Below are 14,038 nucleotides of genomic sequence, written 5' to 3'. Positions count from 1 at the left end.
AGGCCCTGGCCTGGGAATCCATGGGTGGAGGAAGAGTGAGCTGTGCATTCAGACAATCAGTTCTCTCACCTTCCCAGCCCACCTGCCCTTTGCCCATACCCCAGGTAGGGAGCTGAGGCTGGCTTGTTTAATGCTTTTAATATTATTTGTGTTACACGATACACAACCAAGGGTGATGGTCAATACTGCAATGGAAATGTTAAAAAAAATATTATACACGGCTCATGTCTTTCACACACCTTCCTAGAAATAAATTAGTGAGCACGGAGAAACCTGGCTGGTTGGCAGCCACAGCTGAGAGTAGAGGGAGTGTTAAGGCAGTATCTACAAGGGGGAATGTGGCAGGGGGGCAAGCTAAGGCCTTGATTTTTCCCCTCCAGCCTCCCAAACAGGGAAGGAGGGAAACATGCACTCTCCCCAGATCCAAAAGCTGCCCACCATCAGCTTCCTACCTCTCCTGTCATGTGTACACTGCCTCAATCTAAAGCCCTTGCTTGCCAGGGGTCTATGTATGTCCTGATGGGAGGGAGCTTTCCCTGGTTTCTCAGGGCCAGAGTCACACAGCACGTGAGCAGCAAAGGCAACAGTCTAAGTGAGCCCTGGTAGGGGCTCTGCCTGATAAAGAGGTACCCATGTTCTAGATGGTTGAGTCAAGGAGGCTGGGTGGTGGTGGTGGTGGTAGTGGGAGGCCTGACCCTGGGGCCCAGATGGTGGGGGGGGATGCTGATTGGGGTAGGGAAATGGGCACCGATGGGGGCCAGTTTGAACTTTGTGGGCCCTGTAGGTGCCTTCTCTGTCTTTCCCTTCCTTTGGCATTTTCTCATCTAACTAGGGTCCCTGTACTACAGGAGGGAGGAGTGGGTAGAGGGAGTAGGGAGTGGAGAGCTGCACCTCCACACACTGGAGTTGGCAGCTCCTGAGTGTGGTGCAGCGAGAGGTGCTACCCTTCCTAAGCCAGCAGCCTCACTCCCCCCGTCACTACCCCCCTTCTAGCCTCCCACCTCCCAGAACTGGCATCCAGAGGGTGGGCTGTGGGTGTGTCCATTACATGCTTGCAGCATGTGAGTGGCAGACATGAGAGTGGATATGCCAGCATGTTGGAGTGTCAACATGGAGGAATGGGGAGTTGTACACCTTGGCCCTGAAATACCAGGTTTGTGGGGCATAGGCCTGAGCAGCTTTAGGTTATCTACACTTTCATTTTCCTTCCCATGGGGGCAGGTGTATATTGCCCAGCTCAGAGGAGGGTCCCAATCACTTCCTTCTTCTTTTTCATCCTCTCCTTTCCTTTCCCCCACCCACAAATCAGCAGCAGAAGCAGAAGCAACAGTACATACATTCTGACCCACAGATGCCCGGTACAGCTACGCACACAATAGACATCCACACACATATACACATTCACAGACACACACATATAGATACATGTATTCCCAAACAGATCTATTTAAAACTGCCCCCTTCCTTTTCCACACAGAGATGCAAACCTGGAGAGCTCCTCAGGTGTACTCAAAGACACAGAGAACTCCCCACACACCTCCACAGAAACTCCTACAAAGAAATTCCTCAGGTATGAAGGGACTGTAAAAATAATTGCAGCTACTGCTCATTTTACAGTTGAGGAAACATGCCCAGAGAAAGAAGTGATGTGTTGAAGATCACAGGGAGAGTGTCAGAGCTGGTATGAGAACCCAGACTTTTAACTCCCAGTCCAAGGCTCTCAGTCCATTGAAGTGCTGAGCAGCCTCTCTGTTACCAGACCACACAGACACTTCGCCACCATGGAAGCTCACATCTGTGACAGAAATGGACACATGCAGATGGAGACCTGGAGGGACAGGCCCGACTCAGAGAACAGACAGACACACACCCTGACACCTCAACACATACATTCTGCCAGGCTCTCCCTACCACACACATGCAGTCACTCAATCCAGCTTGCTTCCTTGCAGAGTCTTGCTGAGAATCAGCCTCCGGAATCTTCGGCCTGGGTGGGATGGGAACGGGGCTTCCGCTGCCGGCCTTAACCCCCTCCACTCCCCGCCCCGCCCCTTCCAGCCTGGGACAGAGACCACAGAACGGAAGCATAGGAGGGGCGGGGCAGAGCGATACATTGGTTAGGGGCAAGGGAGGACGGATTATATCACCCCAAACCCTGGCCTGTCTCCAAAGCCCACCTTACCCTCCCCCACAACCCAGAGAGCAAGGAGAGGGGTGAGTGGGGCAAAGAGGAGGAAAAGGCCTCCTCTTGATGTAATCAAGATGGTGGGGGGTAGGGCAATATCCCTCTGGGCGGCTTTGCTAGGCTTCCCATCTGGAGATGAGGGGATAAACGCAAATAGGTTCATGGACCGGCAGGGGGCGCGTGGAGGGGGCTCTCAAGTGCTGGGCCCGGTTCCCACGGCTCGGGCCTTCCTCTCTCCAAGCCTCTTTCCGTAACAGGCTGGGGCTGGGGATTCATGGCTTCGCTAGGATGGGGCCAAGCCCCTGGCCTTATGATCTCTCCTCTCACTCATTACTCTTGGCCTCCCTGCCATCCAGTTCCCCCTCCCCGACACCAGACTGCAGCCTTGGGAGACGGGGCAGAGTGCTGGGTAGGGCCCCCCAAGTAACTGAACAAACAGCCCCTACCCCTCCTCAGCCCCGGGGTGGAGAGGGACCCGGTTTTGGTTTCTCCGTCTCCATGAACACACAGAGGTACACGTCCTACCATAGGAGGAAGCAATGACTGTTACGAGGTTGCGGCTGTAGAGGGCGCTGGGCCGGGGACAGGTGGACGAGCTGGGGAGGTGTCGGCCCCTGCCCGCCCAGCCTGGCCCGCTCAGCCCTGTCCCGACTGCCGCGGCGGCCCCGCCCGCTACTGAATATGGCAGGCGGTGGAGGACGTGGCCTGGCAGCACATGCAGGTGGGGTTCACGGACTTGGGGGGTATGAGGTCCAGGTCCTCATCGTCTGGGATCTCGTCTAACCGGTAGCCGTCCTTCAGCAGCTGGATGTTCAAATCTTGGTTGATCTGCTGTAGACAAAGCGGGGGAGGAGGTTAGGCTCCGGCGGGTGGGAGAGACTAAACCCCCACCCTCCTGCGCCCCGCCCCAGGCCCGCCCACCTGTCAGCACCATCTCGCTCCAAGTCGCTCTGCACCCCCCAGGCTTCACCCCACCGAGACCCCACCCTCACTTTCTTACAGGCACAGCTTCCTGAGGCCCCATCCTGCTACATTCCAAGGTCAAATTCTCACCTCAGGTCCTGCCTTTATTCCGGCACTGCCCCGACCTCATTCCTGCCCCCATAAACTATCGCCTGTATTTCACACCCCATCCCATCTAAGAGCCCTGTTCCATCTCAAGCCCCGCCCCATCCCCGGGCCAGTACCTTACGGACTAACCTTGTTACAGACTGTCCTATCCCAGCCCCATCCCCGTCCCCATCCCCGTCCCCACCCCCACCCCACCCTCACCCCAGTCCCGTTTTAGGTGTCCTTTTTTTTTTTTTTTTTTTTTATCCTTGCCTAGGAAACCCTGGTGGCGTAGTGGTTAAGTGCTAGGCTGCTAACCAAAGGTCGGCAGTTCAAATCCGCCAGGCGCTCCTTAGAAACTCTATGGGGCAGTTCTACTCTGTCCTGTAGGGTCGCTATGAGTCGGAATCGACTCGAAGGCACTAGGTGTGTGTGTGTGTATCCTTGCCTACTCCTTTTCTCAAGGTGTGATTTGACGTTGGCCCCCCCCCCCTTTCCCTTGATAGAGGTGGGCCTTCTCTGGTGTGTCTAGGGTGGCGGGGGGGGGGGCCTCACCTCAGCAGAGGAGTAGCCAGAGGAAGAATATCTGGACATGTCAAAATCGTCATCGCTGGCAGTGGAGAAAGGAGGACAGAGGAAGCAATTCAGGAAAATTTAGTAGCAAATCCCCTACACCCTCCCATCAGTCAATACCCCACCTCACCCTCCACTGTCCCAAATAAACAGTGCAGTCTAAATAAAAACTGTGCTTGTTGTGCAAATGCAGTTTTAAGACAGGTTCCCTAGCCCCACCCTACTAAATTGCCACCATTAACCCCCTTCTAAATAGAGCCGCCACTCCTTCCACCCCACCCTACTCCTTTTTTCAAGCTCAAATCACCCTGGCCTGTTGATTTTTCCGAGGTCCAGGTCTAGTCAGGTGTGTTCCTAGCAAGTAGGGCTACTCTCTTAGAGGGAGTGGAGCATTAAGCATTGCAACCTGCTGTTTAGGGATGACATCAAGGCCTGTTCTAGGGGAAGCCTTTGGGTCAGTTCTCCTAGGACAGCAGCATACTGCACCAGCCCCCCTTTCCTCTCTCTGCATCCCCCTTCCTCAGGTAAAAAAAAAAATTCCATTCCCTGGGGGATTCACCCTTGGAGAGCCCCCTGGCTGTCTGAGGAACACGCCAGTTCCCAAAGTACAGCAGATGTGGCCTCTACAGCCCACTTGTGCTCACACCAGTTTCTGGCTTGCCCAGCTGTCCCCAGGCCCCCGTACACACCTGTCCGTGTCAAGGGCTACCAGTGGCTTCTCGTCTGGGCTCTGGTCAAGCGAGGAGTAGCCTTTATTGGGGACGACCAGCCTGGGTGGAGAATTTTGGGGGTTGGAGTGGCAACTGGAGCACACAAGCCTAGCAGGGAACTGGGTTGGGCCCAACCCCACCATGTCCCTCCCTCCCTCCCCATCTCGGATCTTGAGGCCCTCTCCTTTTGGAGAGGAGCTGGACCTAAGGAAGGAGGGAAGAGGAGGAAGCTCAGGACCAGCAGAGATAGGTGCTTACTAACTGGATCCAGGTGGGGTAAAGGGAGCCTCTACCTGGTCCGGGCCATGACATTGTTCTTCTTGGGTTGCTGGTTGACAGGGCTACCCATGCTGCCATTCTTCAAGGAGCCCTTTCGCGCCAGTTCCCGCTGCTTCTCTGCAGAGGAACATGGGAAAGAAGCTGTGTCCTGCCCCCAGGGCCACCCCATCTACTGCTAGGGGCAGCCTGGGCTGGGCCTTCATTGTGAAACACCTTGCTTTTCTAGGGACTGAGGCTGTGACCCCAACTCCAGACTCCTACTGCCCTGTGGAGACAGTACTTGGCCCTGCACACCCTAAATCATGTAGCGGGGTGGGAGGAGCAAAAGGAGGCAGACCCCCTGTCCTTCCAGGAGCCACAACTCCCATATGGGGCAGTTAGTGTGTGCTTAATGCCAGGGAAAGGCTGGGGAGGAAGAGATGATCACAGAGAGATGGAGTAGTCAGGAAGACTCCCTGAAGGTGACACCTTGAGCTGGAGAAAGGACAGCATTCTAGGAAGACGGGATAGTGTGCACAAAAATGAATTTAAAAGTGACCATAATAAATGTGGATCTGGGTGGGATGGAAGGGTGAAGAGCAAGAGAGATCAGGTTAGAAAAGTAGGATCCATTTATTCAATCACTTATTCATTCAACAAACACCTTGTGTTACTAATCATATGCAGGTCCTATGCTAAGCAGCTGGGGGCTCTATATCTGGTTATAAACTCAGAGCATGACGACCTTGAATGTCAGACAGGGGAGTTTGGAATTAATGCAGAAGGCAAAAAGGAGCCACTGAAGGTTGTGGAGTAGAACTGGCTGAAGGGGACTAGCAAGGTAGGGGACAGGAGGCTGGGGGAAGCCCCTCTGGTCACGCTATCTGAGTGATGCTCCTGACTTCTCTGCAGCCCCTGATATCTCCTAGGCTCTGTGCTTACCAGGTCCATGGGGCTGGCCATTGGTTGACCCACTACCCCATGTGGCACTGAGTGAGTGTGGGAGAAGATCTTGCAGGAGAAGTTTTGGGGACACTGGCCTCCTCTCTCTGCTCTCAGCATCTCTTCTCAGCAGTGGTTGCCCAGGTCCTGAAGGAGGCCCATCTGTCCTTTCCTACTCATCTCAAGTAAAGCCCAAATCTAGGAAAATGGACTGTCGAGTGGGGAGGGATGCTAGGGGAACACTAACTCATAAAATAACCATGAATTCCATCTACTGTGACTCATTTTGGAATTTCCTCTGAGTCCCATATCTCTGAGTCTTTTATCTCCCAGTCTCTGCCTGTCCCTGCTCTTTGCAGCTGTTCACCGGGTCCAGCTTCTTCTCAGCGAGTGACAGCTGCCATTACCACCCCAAGCCTCTAGGGGGTGCAATTTGCCTTAAAGTTCCTGGTGGTGATTTTTTTTTTCCTTAGTGAAACTGGAACAAGGTTGTGAATTTTCATGTGGAACTTTGGTGGGAATGTAATGGAGAGGAAAAAAAATTACATTAAAAGCATCCTGCGATTGTTTGAAATAGTGAAAAAAACGCAGACAAATTAGGAAAACCAAATTATGGACCTTGGTGGCACAGTGGCTAAAAGCTATGGCTGCCAACCGAAAGGTTGGCAGTTCGAATCTACCAGCCGTTCCTTGGAAACCCTATGGGGCACTTTTGCTCTGTCCTGTTGGGTTGCTATGAGTCGAAATCGACTGGATGGCAATGGGCTTGGTTTTGGTTTTTGGTATGCAACTATTGGAGCTCTGGTGGCGCAGTGGTTAAGAGCTCAGCTGCTAACCAAGAGGTCGAAATTTGAATCCACCAGCTGCTCCTTGGAAACCCTATGGGGTAGTTCTACTCTGTCATATAGGGTCACTATGAGTTGGAATCAACTCAATGGCAGTGGTTTTTTTTTTTTTTTTTTTAATGCAACCATTAGGAGCCCTAGTGGCACAGTGGTTAAATGTTTGGCCGCTAACCAAAAGGCCTGCGGTTCAAACCCACCAGCCGCTCCAGGGGAGAAAGATATGGCAGTCGGTTTCCATAAAGACTACAGTCTTGGAAACCGTACGGGCCAGTTTTACTCTGTCCTACTGTGTCGCTATGAGTTGGAATCGACTCCACGGCAGTGGGTTTTGAGTTATGCAGCCATTTAAAACAATGCAGTGATTCTTCATATATTGACATTGGAAGGGGCTCCAAGATATGAATTGGAAAAAAAAAAAGTTTTAGAAAATGTATACAGTGTGATACCCTTATGTCAAAATGCAAAATAGAAGTAGAAAAACTAAAGATGGGAGGGGAGTAAAGGAGAACTTAAACTTGTTAAATTTAAAAATAGTAAATAAAACTGGCTGCAGTTTGAGCCTGATGTCCTAGGAGGATGTACAAAGTCCCTTTAGGGAGGGAACTGCTCTCTTGTTTAAAAAACAGCTTAAGGGGCTCCCTGAATATGGTGTGGAAATAGCTAAATAACAGAACAGGACTCTTCAGAAAGGAGTCTGAGAAGCTACAGAGGGAGAAGGTTTTAGAATAGATGTAGATGAGAAAGAGCACTTGGGAATGAGGAGGAGGTCCAGTATTTGGTGGGCAGCCCAAGGTAAAAGATGGACAGAATGACAAGGATGGCAGAGGAGTTTTGAAGGAGAATGATGACCTGGGTTTCATTGTGAACTCTTTCCTGTATGTACTGTATTGTAATTTCTCTGTATGCAACCACATTTTTAGCAAATGTCTGTGACACACAGTAGCTGTGGGTCAGTGAAACTTTGGGCTCTGAAGGGAGGGGGCAGTGTTCACCACAGGATGAAGTGAGAACCTAGCTGCTGGGGCTGTGGGGGATGGTCGGTAGCCAGGTGACTGCAAAGGAGCAGGCTGCAGTGTAAGCTGACTTCAGAGTGGACATAAGATAAACTCCCAAGGAAAGGTGACCCTGGAAAGGGGAGTGTGGGGAGATGTTTGGGTTTACTAAGAAACTGAAAGGAAGCCTCCCTAAACGGGAGCCAAACAGGTCCTGAGATCTCCAGATGAGCTGAGGTTGGAATGGGGAGAGGGGCTCAGTTTCTAGGCTTTGGAACTCTCATTCCTTTCTATCCTTCAGACATATTAACTGATACCCCACCTCTAAGGCAGCTTTCTGTCAGCCTGATCCAGTGTTTGATGGCACTTCCAAGCCCTCTGTGGGTACTTCAAGCCCTGCAGCTCTCTCTTAGAATACCTGGCACCTTCTTGGCCTCAGAGATGCCTCCTAGAGTTTTAGGCTCCTACAGAGAACTGTAACTGCCCTCTCTGCCTTGCAGGAGATAAGGTGCCTGGCAGTGCCAGTGACTTGGTGGCTTGAGTCTTGGAATCATCTAACCTGAGTTGGTTTATCTGTGGTACCTCCTTGCAGACCCAGCCCATCTCCCTCACCCCCCAGACACACTCACCCAGCTTCACTTGGAGCGGGGATGGTTTGTAATTCATGGCTACTGACTCACCCTCCCGGGCGTCACAGTCTCCGTCTGAGATGGAGGCGGCGGCTGGGTCCTATGAGGAGAAATCAGAGAGAGAGAGAGTTGTTAGGAAGTGAACACAGAGGGCTGCTCTCAGCCCTGAAGCTGGATTTCCCACCAGCCCTCTGGGTTACTGGAGGCATTTGTCTCTGTCAGCAGGCAAGGGATCGGGCGGAGGGGCCAGACCCATCCGTTGGCGGGAGGAAGATTCTGAGCTGGGTAGAAAAGCCAAGGATCTCAGCCCCACTTATACCCAGCTGGGTGTCTGTCTTCAAAGTCCTGTGTGATCCAGCCTCCTCCAGAAAGTCCACTATGATGCCTTAAACCCACAGGACTGCCTCCTTCAACCTAAAGCCCACACTAGTTGCCCTGCTCCTCAGGGCCCTTCCTGTGTACTTGTTTGGAAAGGTCTTTCTAGGTTCCCATTGGTTGAAGTCTGGATTGAGGTCAGTTGGTGCTCTTTGAACCAGGCCTTCTCCCTCATGGTTCCGCCTGCCCAGGATCCAGAGAACTGACTGGCCAAGCCAGGCCAGACTATCAGCTGTGGCCACTGGACAATAAAGAGTTCTAATGAGGACTCCCCATTTCACAGATGAGTCCTAAAGAGGGGCTCCTGGAAGAACCTGATGGGTCAGCTGGGTGTGGTAGGAAAGAAGATAAATAATGGTAAAGAAGCTGATAGCCAGTTAGTCCTGTGCTGCCCAGAATGCAAAATATGGGGCTTGACACTACAGAAATGACTGAATGTAGGAAAGCATGCATCTGCATATTGTCCAGGGGCTGCAGCCTTCTCAGTCTCCCTCACCACCCTCCTTTTCACCTCCCTGCACTGGGCTGAACCCAGTGCTGCCAGGATCCTAACCTAGCGCCACCATTCCCTCCAAAACATCCAAATCCTCTGCTCTAAGATTCAAGGCCCTAGCCCACTCTCACCCACAGGTGAAAAGGGCTGGAGTCATCCACATTCTCCTGAGATGCTGATGACCAACCATTAATATAGGTATTGCCATCCTAGGGGTTTTTGTATTTTAACCAGGGACTGCAGAGTAGTAGGCCTAAGGTATGAGGATTCCAGAGCGAATCCAAGGCTGTTGCCTGTTCTGCCTCTGGGGCTGCAGAGAGTAGAAAGGCAGGTAGAATGCCTCAGGACTGGCCTACAGTGTCAGGTCTGGGAATGTGGGAGGGTTCAAGTGACCCAAAACTGCTGTTGGCTTCTGTTCCTAATGTTTGAGAGAGAAATCTTGATCTTGTTTGTGCTCCCTCAGGCCATCCAGAACCCAAGGGCCTGGGTGGACTCTGCTGCCAAGTGGTTTGTGAGTTGCTTCGGGCTCAACCTGGACCTCCTTCCTCTGCTCTGATCCCCACCCCTTAGCTACAGTGAATGTGGAGGGGGCAGGAGGCTCTGCTCAGAAAAGACCCAGCGCCACAGTGCCTGAGTCTCAGGCAAACTCATACCTTTACTGTGGGCTTCCTGTTTGTCTTCCCTGAGAAATGCAGCCAGTGCACCACAACCATCTCATGGCAATGGTATAAAAAAAAAAAAATTTTTTTATAGGGAAGATTAAATATGAAATATTCATGAATATAAGTATCACAAAGGAAATCCAGGTAGAAGGAAGCTTCTGGCTCCAAGAAACCAGGGAGAATTGAAAATATCCCCCAAGGACATCTCACAGGCGTTAGCTAGATCCGGAACTAGAGTGGGGATTAGCAAGATTATTAATAAACACTCAGCAGAGACAGATGTTGCAATGCATCTCTAACAGCAACCCGTGTTCCTGCAACCATTCAAACAAATTCTCCAAAGACTGCTGAGAATGACTAATAGCCCAATCTCACTGTTTCTGGGACAGGGTATGTAGGCTAATAGCCAGTGCAAAGCCAATACATCTAAAGGAAGAAAAAAGAGCCAGAAGAATCCTTAGTCTGGCCCAATGGTTCTCATTCAACTGTGTTCCCAGAGCCCTATGGCTTGGGTGGGGCTGAGAGTGAGGAGGAAACAATAATAGAATGAGGGTCTGGCTTCCCTCCCACAAGAGTAGATCTACTTTTAGTTCATTTACATATTAGGCTTCCTATAAGATTTTGGTTGGAGAAAGAGTTCTATTTCTTAAAAAAAGAAAGGGGGGGGGGAAGGTTAAGATCCATTGATCTAATCCAATCCAAGCTTTAAAAAATATGTTTTATTAAGGAAATTACTAAACTTATACAAAAGTAGAAAAAATAGTATAGTGAGATTTTGGGTATCTATTACCAGCTTCAACAAATGTCAACTTATCAATTCATTTTTTTAAAAAAGGAGGAAACCTAGGCTCAGAGGGAAAGTGTCTTACCCCAATTCAGTGATGGAGTCAGTGACCTTTTAAAGTATGCAAGGAGGGGTGTAAGGAAAGAGACAATGACTAGGAGTTGGAGCCAGAGACAGGTCCTCTGGGAGGCTGTTCTGTCCCCTCAGGCCCAAGCATCAATCTGCATACTAACCCCTACCTTTAACCTCCTTGTGCTACAGCTGTACTAGCTCAAGAGTTGTTCTAGCTCAAGAGCGGTCTCTGGCCTTAAATTGTGGGAGCTGTGGGTAGTGAAGGCTGGGAATCTAGAGACCAGAAATGCAGATAAACAGGATGGAATTGGAGACTAGGACTTTCAAGGCTCATGCCCAGAGGTTTGAAGAGGGGAGAAGCCTGGAGAAGTAGCCAGAGGGATTGCTTTCCTGGATGACCAGCAGAGCTTTACAATTTTCTCTTGTAGGACTTTAAGGGTCAAAAAAAAGACTTGTGGGGGCTTTTGTAATTCCATATCCATGGGCTTATCTGATTTTCACAAGTACCCAGTAGACATTGTGATTGCCTCCCCAACATTTAAAGTATTAGTATTACCCTCCCCCAACTAGGCAGATCGTGTGGCATAGGTGGGCTGACCTCACTTCCATGGCTAAGGGGATTCCCTGACTAAAGGAAGACAATCTACATAATCCCATCGTCCTTGTCACACAGACTGAAAGACAGATTGTGATGAAGAAAAACAGACTCTGGAGCCAGGCTGCCTAGGTTAGAATCCAAGCTTCTCCATTTACTAGCTATGTGATCTGGGTGTCAGCTTTCTCATCTGTAAAATGGGACTGATATTAATACCTACGTCAAAAGGGTATTGTGAGAATAAAATGAGTTAATATACATCAAGCAATTAGTAGTGGTCACCCTGCTGGTATTTGAAATACTGGTGGTATAGCTTCCAGCATCACAGCAACATGCAAGCCACTACAGTACGACAAACTGACAGACAAGTAATGGACTACTGGAAATTCAAGCCAAATTCAGAAGAGGATGTGGAATGAGGGCTATCACTGCTGATGTCAGATGGATCTTGGCTGAAAGCAGAGAATAACAGAAAGATGTTTACCTGTGTTTTAGCGATTATGCAAATGCATTCAACTGTGTGGGAACCTGTACATAGACCAAGATGCAGTCGTTTGAACAGAACAAGGGGATATTGCATGGTTTAAAATCAGGAAGGGTGTGTGGTCAGAGTTGTATCCTTTCACCAAACTTATTCTATTTGTATGGTTAGGAAATATTTGGTGAGCAAATAATCTGAGAAGCTGGACTATATGAAGAAGAATGTGGCATCAGAATTGGAGGAAGACTGATTAACAACCTGCGATATGCAGATGACACAACCTTGCTTGCTGAAAGTGAAGAGGACTTGAAGCACTTACTGATGAAGATCAAAGACTTCAATATGGATTACTCCTCAACATAAACAAAAATCCTCACAACTGGACAAATAAGCAACATCATGATAAACGGAGAAAAGATTGAAGTTGTCAAGGATTTCATTTTACTTGGATCCACAATCAATGCCATGGAAGCAGCAGTCAAGAAATCAAACGATGTATTGCATTGGGTAAATCTGCTGCAAAAGATCTCTTTAAAGTGTTGAAAAGCAAAGATGTCACCTTGAGGACTAAGGTGTGCCTGACCCAAATCATGGTATTTTCAATCACCTCATATGTATGTGAAAGCTGGATAGTGAATAAGGAAGGCCAAAAAAGAATTGGTGCGTTTGAATTATGGTGTTGGTCAAGAATATTGAATATATCATGGACTGCCAGAAGAATGAACAAATCTGTCTTGGAAGAAGTACAGCCAGAATGCTCCTTAGAAGCAAGGATACTGGAATTTCATCTCATTTACTTTGGACATGTTATCAGGAGGGGCCAGTCCCTGGAGGACATCATGCTTGGTAAAGTACAGTGTCAGCAAAAAAAAGGAAGACCCTCAATGAAATAGATTGACACAGTGACCACAACAATGGGCTCAAACATAGCAATGATTGTGAGGATGGTGCAGGGCTGGGCAGTGTTTCATTTTGTTGTGCATGGAATTGCTATGAGTCAGAACTGACTTAACAGCACCACACAAAAACAAAAAGCACTTAGAACAGTACTTGGTACATAACGGGCACTATATCAGTGTTAGCTGTAAAGTTGTTATTAGTATAGGTTTAGTAAGAATCACACAATAGTGGATAATGTGCCCTGGGAGTGACTGGCCCACAGCTGTACATACCTCTTTATGTGTAGAGATACCTGTGGAAAATGTGCTCCCTCCACAGGGTAAGGAGAGGACTGACCAGGGGGCACCCTGTCTCCTCTTTCTCCTCCTTCCACGGTGCCACATTTCCCTCACTGATTTAACAATGCTAGGCTTGGGGCTCACAAAGAATGGAAAATAGGCCCATGCGTAAGGAGTGACCAGTAATTATCAATAAAGGGAATAAAAGCCATAGAAAAGTAGAGGGAATATGACAAAGTAGGTGGTAATCAGAGAAAACTTCACAGAGGGGACACTTAAAAAATCTCAAAATATCGGTTGATCAGTGAGTTTAAGAGGAAGAGAGAAAGGATATTCAGGAAACAACATGTGCAAAGTCTCAGACTCATGAAACTAACAGTGTATTCAAAGAACAGTCAGTATTTTACATAGTTGAAACCTTGCAGGTAGGATGAAAAGTGGCAGGAAATAAAGTTGGTGGGGTCAGCAGGGCTTAGATCATGGTGGCAGGTGGGCCTTAATTTTGTTCTTTATTCAGATGATGGGGAACCAATGAAGCCTTAAGTAGGGAAGTAACATGGTCAAATTTGAGATGGAGAAGGATCTCTCTGATAGCCATGTGGGAGATAGGTGGGAAAAGAATGAGACTGGAGGTAAGGATAATTAGGAAACGACTGAAACAGTGCCAGCAAGAGGTGGCAGGGGCCTGAACAAAGTAGAAGCTAAGAGGACAGAAAGGAGGATATTAAGAAGAGTAGAATTAGCAGCCTTTAGAGATAAAATGTAGGAGTATAGACATTCCTAGCTTTATGCCTGGGGTAATTAGGAAAGAGATGCTAATTACTAAGACTATCCAGGAAGAGGCATAACTACACTGCTAGAGAGAAAATGCAATGAGTTTAATTTGGGACATGTTGAATTTGAAGTGTTTTTGGACATCCAGATGATATCATTAGTAAGGTTTGAGGTGTGGGAACTCAGAAAAGAGGCCTGGGCTGGCGGTGATGGAAGCCCTTTGATAGAGAATGAGCAAAGTGGAAAAAAAAAAAAATCAAGGATGGACCCCTGGGTAATACCCAACCTTAGGGATTGAGTAAAAGAAGGGGACTAGGTAAGAGCAGAAAGATGAGATATAGGAAGCCACTCAAATAGAGTTTTAAGATGGAAGAAATCAGCAGTGTCAAATAATCAGATGGGTCCCTAATGTAAAGAAAATATTTAGAAGTAATGAGGTC

General features: G+C 48.9%; 1 protein-coding gene across 6 annotated transcripts in view; it reads right to left on the bottom strand.

Annotated features, from left to right (window-relative positions):
• Positions 1-119: 119 nt before the first annotated feature.
• Positions 120-14,038, bottom strand: part of FAM219A (family with sequence similarity 219 member A) — a 55,432-nt gene continuing 41,513 nt past the window's right edge. For 2 of the 6 annotated variants that reach the window (XM_003407305.4, XM_064291796.1), the window contains exons 2-6: positions 8,185-8,284; positions 4,812-4,914; positions 4,498-4,578; positions 3,791-3,845; positions 120-3,016 (exon numbers count right to left, since the gene is read on the bottom strand). In XM_003407305.4, the coding sequence (XP_003407353.1) occupies positions 2,858-3,016; positions 3,791-3,845; positions 4,498-4,578; positions 4,812-4,914; positions 8,185-8,284 (498 nt within the window). In that variant the 3' untranslated portion in view covers positions 120-2,857. The remainder of the gene's footprint in view (positions 3,017-3,790; positions 3,846-4,497; positions 4,579-4,811; positions 4,915-8,184; positions 8,285-14,038) is intronic. The other 4 variants (XM_003407304.4, XM_064291797.1, XM_010587863.3 and 1 more) reach the window with 3 other exon arrangements.

This window comes from Loxodonta africana, chromosome 9 (assembly GCF_030014295.1).
Source record: "Loxodonta africana isolate mLoxAfr1 chromosome 9, mLoxAfr1.hap2, whole genome shotgun sequence".
In the NCBI taxonomy this organism is placed as follows: Eukaryota; Metazoa; Chordata; class Mammalia; order Proboscidea; family Elephantidae; genus Loxodonta; species Loxodonta africana.
The sequence above is the reverse complement of the archived record's forward strand: the minus strand, read 5'-3'. Positions and strand labels throughout refer to the sequence as shown.